Source organism: Rhinolophus ferrumequinum, chromosome 20 (genome assembly GCF_004115265.2).
Source record: "Rhinolophus ferrumequinum isolate MPI-CBG mRhiFer1 chromosome 20, mRhiFer1_v1.p, whole genome shotgun sequence".
Lineage (NCBI taxonomy): Eukaryota > Metazoa > Chordata > Mammalia > Chiroptera > Rhinolophidae > Rhinolophus > Rhinolophus ferrumequinum.
Window position 1 is genome coordinate 7,521,853 of NC_046303.1, and position 20,477 is coordinate 7,542,329.

The 20,477-nt window shown below is 42.5% G+C and overlaps 1 protein-coding gene across 6 annotated transcripts in view; it reads left to right on the forward strand.

Moving 5' to 3' along the window:
- The window catches only part of ELMO1 (engulfment and cell motility 1), a 479,853-nt gene that overhangs the window by 168,811 nt on the left and 290,565 nt on the right, over positions 1 to 20,477 (forward strand). For 4 of the 6 annotated variants that reach the window (XM_033088366.1, XM_033088365.1, XM_033088367.1 and 1 more), the window contains exons 8-14: positions 1,336 to 1,435; positions 9,133 to 9,284; positions 11,340 to 11,418; positions 14,665 to 14,709; positions 15,788 to 15,838; positions 18,412 to 18,534; positions 19,903 to 20,034. In XM_033088366.1, coding sequence (XP_032944257.1) covers positions 1,336 to 1,435; positions 9,133 to 9,284; positions 11,340 to 11,418; positions 14,665 to 14,709; positions 15,788 to 15,838; positions 18,412 to 18,534; positions 19,903 to 20,034 — 682 coding nt within the window. The remainder of the gene's footprint in view (positions 1 to 1,335; positions 1,436 to 9,132; positions 9,285 to 11,339; positions 11,419 to 14,664; positions 14,710 to 15,787; positions 15,839 to 18,411; positions 18,535 to 19,902; positions 20,035 to 20,477) is intronic. The other 2 variants (XM_033088370.1, XM_033088369.1) reach the window with 1 other exon arrangement.

Sequence of the window (20,477 nt, forward strand, 5' to 3'; positions counted from 1 at the left end):
CCCCCGGCAGTGTTGGGGTATGGTCCTTTGCAGAGAGCCTCTTCCTCTTTTGTAGGTCTCTCCTCAAAATCACAGCTTCGGTGGTGATGCAGGATTTCAGGGTCGGTATTGAGACTGGGCTGAGAACACGAGGAAGAAGGGAAATTGCAGAGCTGTTTTAAGAGCAACACGAGCCTGTTTTCTATTCTATTAATTGAAAATCGGTGGGAAGATTCAATCAAAACATTTTATGAGACTTTAGTGTAGCAATTGTGGCATCTCTGAGTCAACAGATTAAGAATCTGAACAACCGACTTCATTTTTGAAAAACCATGCATGTGAATCCGGGCAGTTGTGTATAGTGTAGGAATGCTGATGGGCAGAATCCAATGTACTTGAAGAGAGAGTACTTTTCTTGAGAGTTTTAAGTTAATACTTATTATGATGAAAATGTACAATGGCGGTGAGTGTCTGTAAAAGACTCTGAGTGTCTGGTAAAGTGTTGTTTTGAAGGCACCAGAAACCAGGATATTGTCTGACAAGGGACGCGAGTGCAGCTGCTTTTGGTCTCTGCTTGGCTTTCTGAGGCACACATTAGGCCCTTCCCACAACTTCCTGAATCACAGCAACTCCATTGGCAGCCAACAGTCATTGTCTCCACAGATATTCTACAAAACCTATTAACTAAGGATAAACTGCTGGCCAGTGTAACATAGGATTGAATATGCTTCCATATCTACTTGTGTCACAAGTTTGTGTGTGTATATGCACTTGCCCAGACACACACACACACACACAGACACACACACACACACACACACGTATATAGAGACCACACAGATCCTTTGCAAGTGCTAATACTCTTAAGAGAATTATTTCTCATCTTCCCTATTGGCTACCCATGGGTAATAAGAGAAGCACGCTGCCCTTTCTCAGTTGTCCTAACTTTCATTTGCTGAGAAGCTTTTCTTTAAGCTCTCATTTGCAGAATACTCATAAGCTACACACTTTAGTGAGAGCTTTACAAGCAGCCCTATGGTTAAATAACTGTCACTATCCAGTTTTTCTGCTGAGAAGACAGAGGCTCAGGAGGTTAGTGAACTTCCCAGTATGACACAGCTCGCCAGAGTGAGCCCAGGTCTGTCCCACCGAGGCCCTGGCTCACCTCCAAGAAGCCGACCACCTCCTTCCCATCGATTCATGTTTGCAAGGCCTTTGTCTGTGGCCCAGCTGCGTATCCCAACCATCTTTTACGATTCTGCTTGTATTCACTTTTCTGAAGCTTTGTCACTTCTGTGTCTTCCTTTGTGCTCGGGTCTTGGGCCCTTGACCACTGTACCTCCCTGTGTTTTCCAGCTTTGGAGACATGCTGTCTTTCACCCTGACGGCCTTTGTTGAGCTGATGGACCATGGAATAGTATCCTGGGATACGTTTTCGGTGGCGTTCATTAAGAAGGTAATGCCGATCGTGCTTCCCTAGGCTTAAATCACTTCTTTCCTGCATGGGTATGTTCCTCTGCTTTGACTCTATCTTATAGTTGTTTCCACGAGTTCTTTGTGTTAAAAGGTGGGTGGGGCTTTTGATAGTATTATGTATATGAGGGTCAGAGCACCTCAATTATATGTGAAAATGATATTGCCTTGCCACTGGAATGATGAGGGATTGAACGAGGTAACCCATAGTCAAGGAAAATCAAGGTGTCATGTTGTTAAAACCATACAAGGGTCTGCTGAGTCCCTATACAGGACTCTGTTGTTCTCAAGACCTCAGGTGAGTTCTTGCCGCCCTTCCTGAACCTCCTCCCCTCAATCCCGTGTCCAGGGAAAGGGAAAGAGGCACAGCATACTGACTTCCTGTATGCCTGGGTTGGAAGCACGGCTGTGGGAGAAGAAACTATGCCTGGGTCCATGACACTTAAGCATAGTAAGCCTGCTTACCTGTAATCAAGGTGGAATAAACGTCTCTGGGATCACCTAGTTTGATCGGTTCCTCCTTCTGTAGGAGGAAGCTAATAAAAGATGGGTAAAGTTGAGTTGTAACAAAGACACATCTGCAAACTTACCATTGTGTTTCCAGTCTTTTCACAAAAAAAGAAGTAGCCCTGAGTTTAGAACTATTAAATGTAGTTTTAAATCATGGGTTATTATTATTTATATTAATGTGTTAGCTTATTTTTCCACTCTTTGTATTTGTGAAATGGTTTATAAGTGTATTGGTGTTTTTCTTCTTGCGGTTGTATTGGAAATGAAGAGATGTTAGGAATTCATAACTTTATTTTCTAAGTATAAGTTCCTGGGAAGGGTTACCTAAAATAAAGAATTTCAGAGAATCTGCAAAAGCTGGAAAATCAAAGCAAAACCCAGTAAGAGTCACTTGAATTTTGTAAGCCTTTTATTTTGACATCATGGTAGACTTAACAGAAAAGTTGCAAAAAATATTACAGAATGTTCCTAAATGCCCTTCCTCCAGCTTCCCCTAATGTAAACATTTTGCATAACGACAGTGCAATGATCACAACTAAGAAATGAACAGTGGTACAGTGCTATCCTCATTATCTCACCAGTTTTTCTACTAACGTCCTTTCTAGAAGGACCCAATCCAGGATCCCACAGTGCATTTAGTTGTCATGTCTCCTTAGTGTCTTCTAGTCTGACAGATCCTCAGTTTTACCTCATCTTTCCTGACTTTGGCAATTTTGAACAATACCGGTCAGTCATTTTGTAGAATGGTCCTCAGTGTGGCTTTCTTTGCTATTTCCCTCAGGGTCAAATTAAGGTTAAGCATTTTTGGCAAGAATACCAGAGAAGTAAGGATGTGCCCTTCTCAGCACATTGTATCTGGGTACTTGATGTGCCGATGTCTTTATTAAAAGCGACGTTACCTTCCTTGTGTGGTTGAGGTGGTGTCTGCTGAGTCTCCCCACTGCGAAGTTACTCCCTTTCCTTTAGAAGTTAGTCAGTGTCCTGAAGGAGACACTGCCTTGAATTGAAGGGCATACGAGAGCCCCTCGTGTGCTGAATGAAGGTGTTGGGAACGGAAACCCCATAGATGGGACCCCTGCGTAATGCTGTATGTTTAATTCCGACGAGCTAATTGGGAACCCAGGACACACCTCTGCATCCTCTTTCCTTAGGTAAGGGCATAAAACCAAAGATGAGATGTGATGGGAACCACTTAGAAAACACCCAAAAAAGGAGGAAGGCTCTTTTTGCTTATGATTGTCAAAATTGCTAAAAAGAAAAGAAGTGGTTATAGATGAAAAAGCCAAGGAAATCCTGATGTGTTAGGAGGTATTTTCTTTTGGTGATGACAGGGAGGGTAAGCATTAGATTATGAAAGCAGAGAGTTAATTGCAATATTCTGTCTTTCTAAGGTCAGAGTTCTAGAGAAGCAAGTTCAATCTGAAGATATGGGGTTTTGTGGCTTTTTTGTACTTAAAAAAAACATTTTAACTCATTCCGAATTTACAGCAGGTCTTCTTTCTACATCCAAGTTGCCTAGCTTGTCTGTCATTAGAGCCTCTTTTGCCATACAGACAATGCTGTTCTGAACGTGAATTCCTGGAAATTACGTTGTGCTTTCATGAAACACATGATCTCTTTGGATCCCTGCAGCGATCTTTCTAGAACAGAACAGAGAGTCTTGTTATTCCTGTGCAGGAGTCAAGGACACTGTGGATTGGGGAGGTTAAGTGAGGTCACAGAGTGTGGCCTGTCATGGTTCAGGGCTCCTTCTCCGTGGTGTCGCACCTGTGCTTTCAAGTGGTGGAAAGAACTGCTTCTGAAGACTTGTTCACCAGCCTTGCCTTTTGTTCAGCCCGTCCTGACCTCACTGTATAGACTTAAGTGATTTCTTCTGCTTCCCATTCCCCTTGGATCTTGTGATGACCCCAGTTCCAGCACCTTCCACATTTCTGTGAAGGTTTTGTTCATTTGACTGGCTCTCCCAGTGGACCGTGAGTCTTTGGAAGGCGGGGGCCATGGCTTCCTTCATCACTTTATCCTCTGATCCTGGCACAGAGTAAGCCCTTAATAGATTCCTGAGAAACAAATTAATGAAATATGCTTTGGAAGGCTTTTTTTTTTCCCTAAACCCTAGAACTTGAAAGAGAGAAGGAATACAGTGGCATCGTGTTTAAATATATTTCAAGTAAAATTTCAGTTATGAGTAGAAAGGAATTCCAAAGCTGTCTTTCTTTAAATGATGTGAGCAGTGGTTAGAGAGAATGACAATAATTTAATTTTCTAACTGCTTAAGAAAGTGGTTTCCATTCATCGAAATTGAATGAAAAATCATATTAAGTCTAAGGAAGCAAAGACTAGCAGACTTGAGAGTTTAAATAAAAATTAAATATTTTTCAGGAGGCGATACATTTAACATATTCCACGTCCTCATTCCCAATCATTTCACTTCCTTTGCACTGCTACTTAAATCTCAACCCCTATGAAAATTTGAAAATGCTCATCAGAAAATGACTTTATAATTGATAGTTTTTGTAAGGTTAACATTTTTTTATTCATTAGCTGGATCAAATTCAGCACTCTGACAACCCAGGAATTGTATGCGGGCAACTGTCTTTTAAATGGAGCTTTATCTTGACAAAAATCTACTAGGAAATACACTGACAAAAGATGCTTATCTCTGTGGTACAGACTTGGCTTCCTCTTAATGCCAAATTCATAGCACTTTGGAGAAGTATTTTTTCCCTGCCAGCCCCTCTCTCCTACTCTACTATTTTATCTGTTTTGTTATGTGTGGACCTAGATGCTCGTTACAAACTTTATTTGCAATACATAACATCATTTCATAAACACTTTGAAACTTGGATGCCAATATATAATTGTTGCTTTTTGAAGACCTGACTACTTAGGGAGAGGGTAGGAAGACATGGAGAAAAAAAGAAGTGGAAAAAACAAACAAAAAAAAACTTAGAACTTTCTGTGTTACGAATAGGTTCTCTCCTCGCCAAGTATAACATCAGTGCCTTTTGTTGGCAGGAATGTTTCATACAAATGCTCTTGTAACCTTAGCTCTGTAGGAGGGCCTGGTACAGCCTGCAGTGTTTTTAGTGCTTGGACAAACATCCAGCCATTTCGGTTTAGAGACCCAGTAATTTTTGCCTCTTAAAAACTTGAGAGATTTATGGGCCTCTGCCTGGATAATTTAAAATATGGGAGTGGAACTCCATGCCCTCCATGGTTCATTTCAGTTTTGATAACGCAGGAGAATTTAAGATCTCATTTTAACTGATTCTAAGAAGTGTTTATGTGATTTTAATCATTTCACATCATTGACTCATGTAGTGCAATGCCCTTTGCTTCTTAAAAGTCACCCATTTCCTCCATTTTGTTTAGGTAACATTTGTAAGTGAATGGAGGTATATGGGAGTACTACACGTAATTACTGCTGACACCTCTTACCTCTCCTTCCTACGATACAGACCTGCACTTTCAAGAAGCTATACTTTGCCTGGCTTAGCCTGCCTCACCTGTGTCGGCCAAACGTGCTGTAATGGAGCTTCGAAAAATTTAAAAGCAAAGGAAGTCATTATTGATTTCTAGGGGGACAAAGGAAATTAAAGTTTAACCAGAGAGTCTTCACCTTCTATAGCTATACTAAGATCTGTAGGTGTTAAACAAGAATAGAAAATAACATGTTTACATATACAAATTTGTATGTGCACTAATAAGAAGCCCAACTATTGTCATTATGTTTGCTCAATCAGCCTTGATGCTTTGGTTCTTACCATGTTTCCCCGAAATTAAGACCTAGTTGGACAATCAGCTCTAATGCGTCTTTTGGAGCAAAAGTTAATATAAGACCCTGTCTTATTTTACTATAAGACCGGACCATGTCTTATGTAATATAATATATTATATATATAATATACATATAAATTATGTAATATAATATATATATATAATATAATATATATATAATATAATATATATATAATATAATATATATATAAAATATAAGACCCGGTCTTATATTAATTTTTGCTCCAAAAGATACATTAGAACTGATTGTCCGGCTAGGTCTTATTTTTGGGGAAACACGGTAGTACTCATTAGGTGAAAATATTGGGTCATTTAAATGTCTGCTTAAAACCACTGACAAAGACAAAAATACAGAAGTTAGTTTCAAAAAATGCTTAGTATCACCTACAGAATTGTCCATAGGACTCTGAGTTGTGATTCTTCTGCTCTTAAGAGCAGGCAGTACCCAACTAAATGCGATGCATAAAACGCTCGTTTTGTAACCTGCAGTAGGGTTATTGAAATGATGGGTTTTATATGTTAAGAAAGAGGTGACGTAAAAGAAAAGATGAATTTTTAAGAAGCTTGATGAAGATAAGGGGTTAGTTTCAATTACTTCCAGAAATGGTAACTGGAATATGAAATATGTGTGTGGGATGTAAATATGCCTGAATCGAGTCACAGACCACCCACTAGTGTCCTGCCATTAAGCAAGCCCACTGGAAGCCAGTGAGAGTTAATAATTGGTAGAGTTTACAACCCACTATAAGAAGGTGTACTTTGTATTTTAAAAATCCGGAGCTCTGATTGAATACTTCCATAAAGGAAATACTGTCAAAAGGATATTTATGGAACTAGAGGATAAAGGGAAATCTTGAATGTAGAGAAAGCTGAATAATGTAGAGAAAACCCAGGAATGAACTCAACCACAGGCCAGTGTTGTGCATGTATCGTAGACCTGAACATGTATCAAAGAGGAGACATTACAAATGCGTTCTCAGGGATAGAAAATAGGGAGAGAGATTGTTAACCATTAATGGGATGGCAAACTTGGAAAAAGGTGATAATTGAGATGGGAGCATTAAGAAGACAGTAAGATTGGTTTTCACCCCACTTAATTTTAGGCTTTGTTGGAATATCTAAATGGAGGTATTCTTTTAGTCGCCAAGAACAAGCACTTAACATACTTCATAGTAAATGTTTCTTTATCCATCTGCCTCCGCTAGACTATGAGGTCCTTGAAGTTAAAAATCATGTGGGTTTTGCTCATCTCTCTATTTTCAGATCTTAGGACAGTGCAGGCCTGTTTTACAGCACACAGTGAATGTGAATTACTTGAATGAATGAAAAACGGGGATGAAGGTTGGTGGGTGTGGGAGGGAGTTTGACAGTAGGTTGTCAGGTGGAAGAGTCTCTATGGAGTCTTAAAAATGCATCCACATTTATTAAATGGAGACAAGTAAAGGAGCGTGGAAGGAGGAGAGAATTAGTGCAGAGAAAATTGGGAGTGTGGCCAACGAACTTCTTTGTGATACCTTCATTTTTCTGGTAAGTGCTGACCAGTGTGTTGCGAGAATGAGAAATGGTTGGGGTGGTGTTGGCGGGGAGGTCAAAGCCCTTATATTCTATTTAGAAGAGGTCTAAGTTACGTGTTAAACCGTGAGCACAGTAGGAGAGGAATTGGGTTTTTGTCAGAGAAAGATGGCCCGAGAGAAAGCCAGGTGGCCTTCCGTTGGTAGATTTGAGAGAGTGGAGCAGACTGTGTGGAGGGAGGCAAGAGCTTTCCAGGGACAGTAAACGTGCTGGAGAGGTTTATTAGCCGTGAAATAGACTAAAGCCAATTGGGTGATGAGCCAGTGGAATTCTTTTGAGAATCTTAAATTTTCTCATACTCTTTCTATTTCAAAGCAATAGAAATAGAGTAGTTCTATTACAAGGCAATAGCTTTTTGGAATAGAATATCATAATGTCACTATACTTCCTGTTATTTAGTTCCTACTCTCTGAGATCCAGATGAGGTGTTAGTATCTGTACCCCACCCCTATTTTCACCAGGAAGTCATTGGACTAGAAGCGGTTGAGATGGGAATAGCAAGTTGCCATGAATGCCTTTGCGGTTTTCCTTGTACAGGATGGAGAAGGATGAGAAGGGCCAGCAGGAAGGGAGAAATTAGTGTCGACAGAGGGAAGCAGTAAGTGTCAATTTGTCATGGAACCAAATTATTTAGCTTTTAAGAAAGCAGTCATTAAGTTGATATAATAACAGCTTTTTAGTTTGAGTTGTCAACAGATAGTAATAACTTTTAATGAGGCCTGTAAAATAAAACCTTTATGGTACCCATGTGTTTGCGTTGCTGTGATCCGTTATTCTAACCCTGGTGTTGCTTCTCTGTTGCATTGTGATTTATTTTGTTTGGGGCCTTAGTGATTAATTCCTTAGGGAATACATTTTGGAATTTAAACTATTATTTTAACTTTTCACACTGCTAATTTAAATGTGTTCTTGTTTGCTGAATTTTAGAGAAATGAGGAGCATTTATTATAACGATATAAAACGAAAGAATGGGGGAAGGAGGGCTCCATGGAGGAATAACAAGGAGAGTAGCCAGTGACTGAGAAGTTGCCAGTTGAATTGTGTTGACAAGTGTGATTTGTGTGAGTCCCTTAAGAATGTAACAGGATCATAATAAGAACATAAAAGTAAAGGAGTAGCCTGGGAACGGAGAGGAGTAGTATGTGTTGAAATGACTGAATCAAAGAAAAGTTGGCCTTCTGCGTCCGCAGGTTTCACATCCATGGATTCAACCAACCACAGATCAAAAATATTTGGGGGAAAAAATTAAAAAAAAAAAAAAACAAACAAAAAAAAACAACGTTCCCAGAAAGTTCCAAAAGGCAAAACTTGAATTTGTCGGGTGCCAAGCACTCAGCTGAAACCACTTGAATGAAGGGATGTGTAGGCGTACCCTGCTACAGCCTATATGAAATATAGGTTATGTGCACATACTACTCCATTTTACATAAAGGACATAAGCATCCATGGATTTGGGTATCTGAGAGGGTCCTGGAACCAATCCCCCAAAGATATGGAGGGACGACTGTATGTATTGAATTCATCTGCTCTTGAAAGCTGAAACTCAGAATAATCCCAGAAAAACCAGACAGAATAAGTCTGTGAAGCTGTCTCCTTTTTACAATTGCTTATTATTGAATTATAGAAACAGTGCTTTGTAATAAATGTCATGAACAATCATTGCTGACTAGATGTGTTCCTTGCTCTTCTTTTATCCCCGGGGTCTGCTATTTCTTAAAGGATTCACTCGACTTGCTCCCTTCTCTCCGTTTCTTCTCTGCTGACCATGAGTAGTCATTTGTGTCCTGCTTGTATTTTCAGATAGCAAGTTTTGTGAACAAGTCAGCCATAGACACCTCCATCCTGCAGCGGTCCTTGGCCATTTTGGAGTCCATGGTGCTCAATAGCCATGACCTCTACCAGAAGGTGGCGCAGGAGATCACCATTGGCCAACTGATCCCACATCTGCAAGGGTAAGTAAGCATGCAGACGCCACCCCTGTGAGGAGGGGAGCTGCTTCAGCCACCGTAACTCTGTGATTAAATGCACAGAAAAAGACCCTTGATTTGGCCTTCAGTCAAACCATGCACCACCCTCATCCTCCATGATGCTGAAATGGCACAGTCGCTTGTCCCTCCATGCCCACTCTCGGTGCTGTGCTGTCCCCAATCCCTGACCCTTGGTAGGTACTCGATTTCGATCCGTGTTGGTAGCTCTCCCTAGAGTTTTACTTTTACCAAGACATAATAGGATTGTTTTTTCTCTTACATTCTCAACAGAGTCTTTCTTTGGTCCTTTAAAATAGTGTTTTCAGTGGCGTAATGAGTATTTTCAGTCAGTTAAGAATTTTTAAAGGCAGTCTTCTTTTTTTTAGGCTCAAGGTGATTACAAGAACCTTTTTTTTTTTTTTGTATTTTATAATATATGTGTTTTTTTCCCAGAGTTTGAGCTACCAGACTGGGCCCTAGCAGCTTGCAGGCTTTGGGGCCTTTCCCCTTCTCTCTACCGTAGGTCACTGGTAAGGGTGTCTCTTATGATAGCGGACTAAGAAGGGCCCCACTGTACAATGCTGCTTTATAAATTGCAGCACTGTAGGTGCCACAGACATCCTGAGCTAGCTTACCCAGAACAGGACGTTGACTGAAAGGGACGCTGGGGCACAAGAATGACTTAAGTAGCTGAGCCTTGGGAAGGACAGAAACTATGGCCTCACCACAGGCCTTTTCTCCAGGGGGTCAGCTGGCACTAATGTGACTGGGTTCCCAGTAACCGCCACCCCTGGGCTCTCTGGTTACATTTGTAAATTCTCAAGAGGAAACCTGATTGCCCGTTTGGGTTGGGGGTGCAGGGTAGAGGTGGAGGGAATATTCAGAAATTCTCAATATACCCAAATGTTAACTGTTGTGTTTATAATTAAACTACCAAAGTGCATTCGATGTTTCCTTCATTTGGAGGGGGGATGGTGATCAGAAAGTAAAACGTTAAGTCACACTTGCTTAGACTGTGGCCTCGGGGAAAATTAGCACATGCTCCAGAATGATGGTTTTGTGTGAACCATCTCTAGAAATACCAGTTTCTCACTTCCCTGAATGTGAAATGTGTTATCTTTACAGTCTGTATGTTTTGTCTGCATCTCAATGGCAGACTTGTGCGTTCAATGTACTTCACCCAAGTGGACAGTTTCCTATTTGCCAAACTCTGTGCTGAGGATCTTGTACACACCACTTCGCTTTATCCTCAAAGCAACCTCTTGAAATAAGTGGATTCTTACCCAGTGTTATGAGGAACCTACGTCTTAGGGACATTCCATGAACTTGACCATGAACGCTCAGTGCTGCACTGGACTTTGACTGCCAGAGACCATATTCCCAGCCCCGCCTCTCCCTAAATTACCTGTAAATGGAGCTCTTAGCTGCCCCTTGCTTATGCTTTGGATCCTACTTGACTGCTTACCATGTGGGTTACATTAGATCTTTGCTTCATTTGGAATTTCTGATTTCATTCTGGTGAAAAGCAAATGCGTAAACTTAAAAACTCTGACCTTCCTGTTATTAAAACGTTTCTATTTGGAAATAGATTTTTAGAATATGCAGTATCACTGCCATGGATACAAAGCGGTTTCCTTTCCAATAAGCCCAGGACTGTGAACACACCCGTCTCCCCCAGACAGTCTTCATGCTTCAGACAGAAAATTACACACACGCATGCACGTACGCATGCACAGGCACACATGCGTCCATTCACTGAGTCCATGCTTTTCTTCCTAATAGAGAAGATGAGGAAAGAGCCAGCTGGCCATGGGTACCCCTGGGTAATCTGTGCTGAGCTGTATTGTCTGGCTAGCAGTAGTAATTCCCCCACACCCCGCCACTGTGTTTCCAGCCTCGTGATGGGTGAAATACATCTTCAGTGCTGACTGCATTTTCCAGGTCCTGCTGTTCTCACGTTTTAGGGAGATGATCGTGAGCCTCATTGCGGTCTGACTCAGGGGTAGCGTCTTCTGACTGTGTTTTTCCGTGTCATTATAGGACAGATCAAGAAATTCAAACCTATACCATCGCAGTGATTAATGCACTTTTCCTGAAGGCCCCTGATGAGAGGAGGCAGGTAAGTTGCATTTCTGTGGTTTTAAAACTGTTCCCAGGCCTGGCAACTTTTGGTGCAGAGGGAACCCTCTCCTGCCCATCTTGGGGACCCTTGGGCCTCCCTGCTGCTCTTTGGCTTGGCTGGCCAGCCTGGGATCATTCACACATCTAGTGGGAACTAGGTGAGACGGGCAAGTCCTTGTCTGAGGAAGAATGAATGCTGGAATGTTCCCGCAAGAGAGAGCCCTTTCCTCAAATGAAACCACTGTAAATGTCCAAAACATAAAGCGATGAAAGCACTGCGGCTGGGGTGTGGAAATGGAGTTAGAAGCCCCTGTGACCTCCTGTCATTTCATTGCTCACTGGGGCAACAAGGTGTTGTCCCCACTTTTCTGATCAGGAGCTGAGACCCTGAGAGGTGTCAGCTTTGCCCTGGAAAGTGAGAGATGGAAAGGTAGGTGAGAGGACAGGAGTGGGAGGACGCGGATTTCTGCCACCGGCTGAAAAAACTGTCCCTACCACAGAGGAGCTATTTGACTCAAGATATTTGTGTTGTCGCTGTGTGCATGTGCCGCAGGGCCGAGCAGTTCATTTCCTCTTGTGGAAACGAGGGATGAGCCCCTTGGATGCACCCGTGTGAAACCTGTCCTGGGAGACTCGCCTTTGTTCTTTTGTTCTTTTTTGTTTGTTGGTTGGTTTTTTTGTTTGGTTCAGGTGTACAAAGCAACATAATAGTTCGACATTTATACCCCTCATAAAGTGATAACCTCTTCCCCTCCCCAAATCCACTACCCCGTATATAGCTAGAAGAAGTAGAATTTATGTCTTGGAATTTAGCTCCCACCTCAAAATCCATTCATGTCTTTTTTTCCCATCAACATACCATATGCTATGTTACCTTGGTCACGATTCACATCATTTCAGAATTGGGTGGAAAGGCGAGATCTTTCAACCATCAGGAAGTGTGCCCAGGTGCTCTAAGACAGTTACCAATGCCTTGTCTTAGGAGAACTTAGAAAACTAGCCTGCTGCTGAACACCATGTCAAGAATTTTATTTATGTTTTATTTTATTTTTCTGTTGTCAAGGATTTTAAACCTCAATGACTAAATGTGAGGGTTTCTGGTTTGCTTTCCGTTTAGGATCATTTGCTCATTCCTCGGGGCTACAATTTGTGCACCGTGTGGAGTGACTTTAGAGTTTCCGGTGCCTTTGTTTTGGTGCCGGCTGGAGCCAGGAGAGCCTGCCCGTGCTCTAGGCTGGATTTTTAAGGGTGGCTCTGCCCATCTTAGGTGGGCTCATCCGTGGGGATGCTCCTGTATATTTCCACCTAAATACTGAGCTCATGATAACTCCTAGCAGCTCGGCAAATTGCTGGCAGCTCTCACATGCATGTGCCTGATGAGGTGATTGGAGAGGCTTGGTCATCCTGCTGGCGAGACCAAGGGTGCCTGGTCAGAGTACCTGGTAGATAGGTGCAGAGTGAGGGTCAGGAAGTCTGTTCTGGTCTGACCTCTCCGGACATTCCTTTCCCTGTAGAGGAGGAGGTTGGATTAGAGGAAATGAAAGCTCATGCCCACCCCAGGTGCTGTGATTTCACTCGGATCTCTGGATCTAGACTTGAGGGCCATGAGTGTACTTTGCACCTCCCTGTTATATCACGAACTGTTGTTAACCTGCCGAATGGGAATTGTATGACCGTGGAGAAATGGGGAATCAGATGCCAGTGTATACTGACTCCAGGACAATGACAAAGTAACATGTAATGTCTTACCAATATAACATTGGGTGTGGCTTCTGCGAATCAAATATACGTGTTAGGCAATATGGGACTGACGTGACACAGTTTGGCCATATAGTGTTATAATAATAATACATCACAAAGGGTCTAATGACATTAAACCATGTAAGAAAACAATTGAACTAAGAAAGACAGAATGTATCATCCAGTGGGAAAATCTAGAATATTACATGACTAATTTAGTCTTTGAAATGAAGATAGTGGCAAGGATCCTTTTTCTTACAGCTACTTGCCTTTATTAATTTTACTATTTTCATGGCAAAAATGTTCGTGAGATCCCTTCCAAATTTCTCTACAAATATTGATGGTTTCGATAAGCATTTAAAAAAAAAAAAACTTTTTGGTTAAAAGATTTGGCATAAAAATCAGGGGAAAAGAAAAAAAAGATTCCAAAGGAAGAAGTTTTAAAAACTCCTATAGTTGCATTCCCGGAGAGAAAACCACACCTACTCACAGCTTTGACTCTCAGAATCCTACGTCCTGCTTTGTTCTATGAAAGACTCTCGTACTTCATCATTTCTTCACCAGATGTCATCAGACCACATGCGTTGTTTTTCTAACACATTAGAAAACTTTTAGACTGCTTTTAAAACTAAAGATTTTGTGGACACCTTTCCATGTCAACATTCTTAATGGTATAAAATATTTTCCATAGAAATGTTTACTCAAATAAATCCGTAATATTGTGGGGGAAAATCCATGATGAGAACAGGTACTTTTCTATTTTCTCTCTGACCAAACTCTTGTTCTTTAAGGAGGGTAGTGGAAAATATTCATTTATTCTTTTATGAAACACCTATCTTCTACTCTGTGCCAGACAGTGTGCTTTGGGCCTGGAGTACAAAGATGAAAAGGACAGTCTCTGAGCCTGTGAGGTGACGAGAGCCTTATGCAGAAGAGAAATTATGCAAACAGATAATCACAGTAATTGCTGTACATGTTGGAAATAGGTTGCTCCTTTTAATTTATTTTAAAATTGTATAAATCAATTGGGCTGAAACAAGCAGAGACTATTTCTTTTTTTCTTTTGTTGTTTGTGTGGCAATTAGGCAGTACTTTCATTTTTTATAAAATAAAATACATTAAAAGAACTATAGAATCCTTTGGACCTTTTGTTTTTCATTTGATCTGAGAAAAAAACAGGCCTTTCTATTTTGATCAGGAAGAAAGCACTGCCTTCTATGCGTGGTGGAAGGGTAGGTTCCTTCTGCAAGGCCGTGAACTTGGTTCTGAATGTATCCTTGTTCTCCTGTGTTCAAGAGGGTGGAAGAGGACATCATTACATTTTGACTCGAATTCCACCCGGTCTTCTCGAAACACCTTACAGTACTGATGTACTTTTCTCTTCAATGCAGTGGGTCAGCAGGGGTGCTAAACAAAGCTGTCACCTCTAACAGAGTATTCTGAATTTCCATCCCTTCTTCTCTCCTGCTTGCTTTCCTTTCTGTGGTGGCGATGGCGCCGTTAGGTTGGTGTAGAGAGCAATGTTGACATCCTTGATTGTCCTCTGACTGTAAGTCTCCACGTTCCCTTTGTCAGCACAAAGCTAGTCCCGCACTTCCATTCTGCTCCTACAAGCCCTGCCTGTGCCCTGCCTCCTCCTGCCTCCCTGTGTTCGGGGTTCTCCTTGCTTTCTGCAAGTTGATTTTAACCTTGACTGAATTCGTGGCTGTGTTTTGGAATCGTAGTTTAGTTTCTTCTCTACCCAGTACGAGTAGCAGCACTAAAGAGACCACCCCCGCCACCTACAAAACACATTCAGGTGTCTTCCTGAATATGAGCAGTATTTTTGTTTTTGAATGTTCGCAACAGAACCATATTCCACTATTGAATTTTCCCTTGGTGTCTATATGTTAATATTTAGGAAGGGGACTCTGTGAATCATTTTATTTAATAAAATCATGCCCGAATCCTCTCTGCCGGTCAGGCAGGCCAGAGCACCAAGCACAGCTTACAGAACTGAGGCTGGCAGTGCTGTGTGGGTGCTGGGGCTGGAGCATTTGGCCAGATCTGTGTCCCGTGCTAAAACCTCCTCCACTCAGCTCACGTGCACAGACTACTTCCAAGTCCCGGGGGAGGTACTGTGTGCTCTTTGGTTTTGCCCAGATTGAGGTGAAATTCAGAAGACTTAGATTTTAAAAAATAAAGTGATGTTTCTCTAATGTTGACTCATGGTGCAGGCATACGTGGCCTTGTCAAAGCTCTCTCTGCACATGCGTATTCTAGTGAAAGCCGATGAGCGTTTCCAGTAGAGGACTACTGTTTTCATTTGGAGTGTTCGTGATTTTTATTCAGCATTCACCGTTTCCCACAAAGAAGAAACGCCCCTCCCCAACCCCACCCCCCCAAAAAAGGGGAAAATGTTTGCAGATACCAGATTTCCTTTCTGTGCTTTTGGACATGGCTTTGTTATCTAAGCAGAACATTCAAAAAGTAATTCGAATACCACTACCTATTTGAGTCCATTCTTTCATAAGAAATACTGCTGCTATCCAGTCGTGAAGCATAGCCCAGGATAAAGTCATTTTGGACCACGGTGAAATGTATATTTCTAACATAATCTTTTGTGTGGGTGTGTTTGTCTTCAACAGGAGATGGCGAATATTTTGGCTCAGAAGCAACTGCGTTCCATCATTTTAACAGTGAGTACCTACGTGCTGTGTCCGCTTTGTGGGGGAGGAATGGTCTGGTGCATTTATTTATCTCCTCTTTTGGCTTTAGCTCGTGGCTTATTCTGTGACTTGCTTCTGGGGTGAAGCAGTAGGAACTAGAAAGGAGGAAACAATGTGCTTGTGGAATTGGAATAAACAAGGCTTCCCACAGGAATGGCCTCCTGTGATGGCGGGGGGGGGGGGAGTCTTTGGACCTGCTCTAGAGAGAAAGACATTCTGGCAGGAAGAGTTGGAAACATCTCAGTGGGGCACGTGTATTATACTCACCATCGCGTTAGCTTTGCGTGTAAGGGAATCAGGGACTCCATGACTTAAAATGTCTACGAGTGTGAGCTTCTGCTTTTTTTAATGAGGGAGCTAGCTGGAAATATGTCAGACCCTGAGAGAAGTCTTGAAATTCTGACCCTCATTTTCCTGGGCCCCTCTGCAAGAGAAAGGCAGAAAAGCCTTCCACAGAACGTACTCATTAACTGCAGTGCAAACACGACTAGAAACCTCAATGCAAAAGAAGCCTTATGTGTTATGTTGTCAATGTTTAGAAATAAATCAAATAGCAAGATTTTCTGAGGCCTTACCTGCTACTTGACTTTTAAGCAAAGGCTGAAAGAGGCACATGTTAATTCCAAATAGCTCTGTGAGCGTATAGTTACACACACAGTCTCTCTCTCTCTCTCTCTCTCTCTCTCTCTCTCTCTCTCTCTCTCTCACACACACACACACACACACACACACACATTCCAACCCTATGAGGCCATTAAAAGTTACAAACCTTGTGAGGACAAACAAAATAAATATTCTAGAACCCAAAGCCTATAGTAATAACTACAATTTGTCATCAAGTTTGATTTTAAACTTTATGGCTGTCAAGGATAAAGAGAAACATATGAGTGTGATTTTCATTGTTTGACTAAAGAGGTACCCTGGTCCTTCAGGGATGACATATTTTCCCCCCCTGGAACTGGAATCTGAATTGGGTGTTGCTAGAGCATTCTAATAGATTCTAGGTCCAAGAATAGTTTAGTAGAACTCAAAGAAAGGTTCATAGTATGTTTATTTTTTATACTGGCTCTCAATAAAAGTGGAAGTTGCAATATTAAAGCGTAATTCAGTGAAAGTGTTTGTGAAAGGGGAGGAAAGGGGGGAATAAAAGATTAGAAATGTTGAGTTAAGGTCAAGTCCTCTGGTGGACATTGCCCTGATGTGGCAGTCGGGGTGAGAATGTCCAGAGATGGGGCGGGTGGAACGATGGTAGCCACCACGTCTCAAAGATCAATTTGCTTCAGTGGGACCTCTTTTCTGAGACTCTGATGGCTGAAAGTTCAAGATTGGCATTCGCTGGCAAGAACTTAGAGCACAGACACTTTTGAGTCGCTGAAAAAATAGATACCCACATACTTTAGCACCCATGCACTTTGGACACTACATGTACTGTGAAGGAACATTCTGCTCTGAAGATGAAAGGCCATGGGGTTTTATTCCATCCCTCCCATATTGCCCAGCTTCCCACCCCCTCCACCTCCGTAATTTTTCTTCCATGACTTCCTTCCAGCCCCGTTCTCCTCCCCATCCTTCCTTCTTTAGTTACCTATTTCAGCATGGTACTACCCGTAGCCAGCGTGTGCAGTCAGACGCATGCCAGCTGGGGGCATCTAGAGAAAGTTCTTTTGGACAGCAAGGCATGGCTGGGTGTAGCACATTCAAAATAACTGATTTCAATGGTTGTCGCGCCATGTCATCCACGTGTCGTGTTTAAGGCACAACCGTGGTCTCGGCCAAAGAGGATTTACTTAGGCCCAAGTGTTGAATCCCATTTCAGACCCAGCTCTGCTCGGGGCAAGCACCCACCTATGTAGTCTCCTGCCTCTCCTTTTATATTTGTTCCTTTGTTGTGCTGTTCCATTCATTGTGAGTAGGCGAGTAAAGTAATACACATGAATTCACTCACTGTAGTGCAGTGGTTCCCACATATTTTTCACAGTGAATTAACCACAAACCTGATAAGTACTTTGCATGTGCACATGCATGTGAGTGTGTGTGTGTCTGTGTGTTCCTTCTAAAACTTGCCTCCACTCAGAAGTGGGATCACCTATCAGAGACAGTTAGAGGGTGACATGGTGGCTAAAATGCTTACAATTAGCTGCGCCGTTTATTCCTCTGCTGTATGGGAAGGATGTTTCTGTTGTGGAAACCCAGTCCTCTTCCAGATCCTCTAATCTCAGGCACACCTTTATATGGCTGCAATCACCAGTGCATGTCTAGTGCCTCCCCTCTTCTATGCCCCCCTACACCCAGTAGGTCTTTTTCCTGATTTCTGGTCTAAAGGTCTAGGAACTTATTGGACCCTGGGATATAAAGGAAAGCTCCACAGTCACCTGTATTCTCACCTTTCTTCTGAAAGGTAGTTCCACCAACCTACCTCCCCCATGTCTACATGCAGACTTCTGAGGTTCTACTTGGCATAATCATGAGGGTGAATGTTTCTCATTTGTTTTTCTTTCTTCCCTTTTCTTTTTTAAATTTTCATTTGCAAACCATCTCCTCAGCATGTCATCCGAGCTCAGCGGGCCATCAACAATGAAATGGCACATCAGCTGTACGTGCTCCAGGTGCTCACGTTTAACCTTCTGGAAGACAGGATGATGACCAAGATGGACCCCCAGGACCAGGTGAGTGCTCCTAGTACAGGTCCATGAAGGAGAAGATGTGTCATTATGTGTCTTTTTCTTGGGCTACTCTGAAACCAGGCGTTTGTAGGTCATGATATTATTGTTTCATTATCATCTCAGAATTTGGGGGAATGGATTGCAAATTTAGATGAATCTAGGCTCAGAGAATGCACTGAATGGATTATTTCATTACTCATCAAACACATGCATCTACTTTGCTGGATAAGAAAACTTGACATCACGTGGCCACAGACCTTGGCTCTTGACCCCAGGGCTCTCAATGGAAATAGCTATGGTCGAGTTCCCAGACCCCTAAGGCCACTTGGTAGCTCTGTGTGATACTGATTCTGCAGGTTGAGGAAGTGATTTCTGTTCTCCAGTGATTAGTGCCAAAGGTGGGGGGCCCCAGGTCATCCCTGATTTCTGGGCTTGCATTTGTGTCTGTTGGCTATTTGCCATAATTGTCTCTAGGTCTCTGGCTCTTATGCGTGAAAGGTTATGTCTCCATCCAAATGGCTTTTGGGGAACTTTCCTGTGTGAGGACAGAGTGAGGGGAAGCAGCTGGGAGCCCTGCCGTAGCACATTTTCAACTTACACAGCGCTGCAGCTTTGGAAAGGAAAACACTCATTATTGGCACGTGAGGGCCTGATCTATCGCAGATGTGAACTGCACATGTGACGTGTGTAAGTGCTGCAGCGCTTCATTCATGGCATGAGGCCATGCGACTGAGAGTGACGGAGAGGCTTTGAGAGGCCATCTAACGTGCCCCGGACTCTTGGCAAGGCCACGTGCAATCATCCCAGAGAGATGAGACTGTCATCGTACCACTTGTGGTGGAGGAAGGCAATGCGTCTTAATGGGGGCAGCCCTCCCCGTTTGGAAACCCTTCCTTTTATTTATTTAAAACAGTTTTTGTTTCCCTTATTGTGGTTAAGTACACATAAAATAAAATTTACTACTGTAACCATTGGAAGGGTTTGTTTCCGTGAAGGCACTTCTCAGTGAAGTTAGGGATCCCTGGTCACCTGAAGACCTGTATCCCGCAGTGCAGCACCCCAGGTCCCCGGACTCGGCTTTTTCCCATCACAAGCCTTCCATTTAGAACTTCACCAGACAACTCATGTAAGTGTTCCTGATGACCTGGCCGTGAGGATACTCGTGGAGTAAAGCCAGGCTGACCAGCAGGAAGAATGACAGGCCAAGGAGGGGTGTGCGGAGCCCTAAGTTGGAACACTGGATGCCTTTTATCTGTTTTTCTTTTGCCTGAATTCAGTGATTCATTTAGACCCTGGGGAAAGAGGGAGTGTGTGTCATACCACACAATGAAAGCAGCTCTCCTCTCCTTCCTTTCTCCCTAACGCCTCCAGGCTCAGAGGGACATCATATTTGAACTTCGAAGAATTGCCTTTGATGCGGAGTCTGAACCAAATACCAGCAGTGGCAGCATGGAGAAACGCAAGTCCATGTACACCCGGGATTATAAGAAACTTGGCTTCATTGTAAGTAAGCCATCCCCAGTAAAGTCTCTTCTTCCAACATCCCGGGGCTGACCTCAGTCGCATAACTCACGTCTCCTCAGAGCGTGTGGTCCGCTTGCGCCTTACAGAATAGTTTTCACATTTTCCAGATGTTTAGCTGGTTTAAACAGGATCACATGAAAATCTCTCCTGGCTGCAATGAAATGGAATAACTTGCACAAGTGTGACTAATACTGAGTTTGTTTATTCTGCTCTGATTAAGTGTAACCAAGAGCACTTAGCCTGGGATGCATCTAGACTTGATTGAATCTACGTCACAAGATGCTTAAGGTTGTATTTGAATGAAGTGGGTGAGGGCAACTGTGGGATAGCTCTGATTATTGGGTTTAGTGATTGGATGCCTTACATACATTGATTTCATATCAAAATCGAATTGAGAGTCTCCTGAAATTTAGCCACGATGA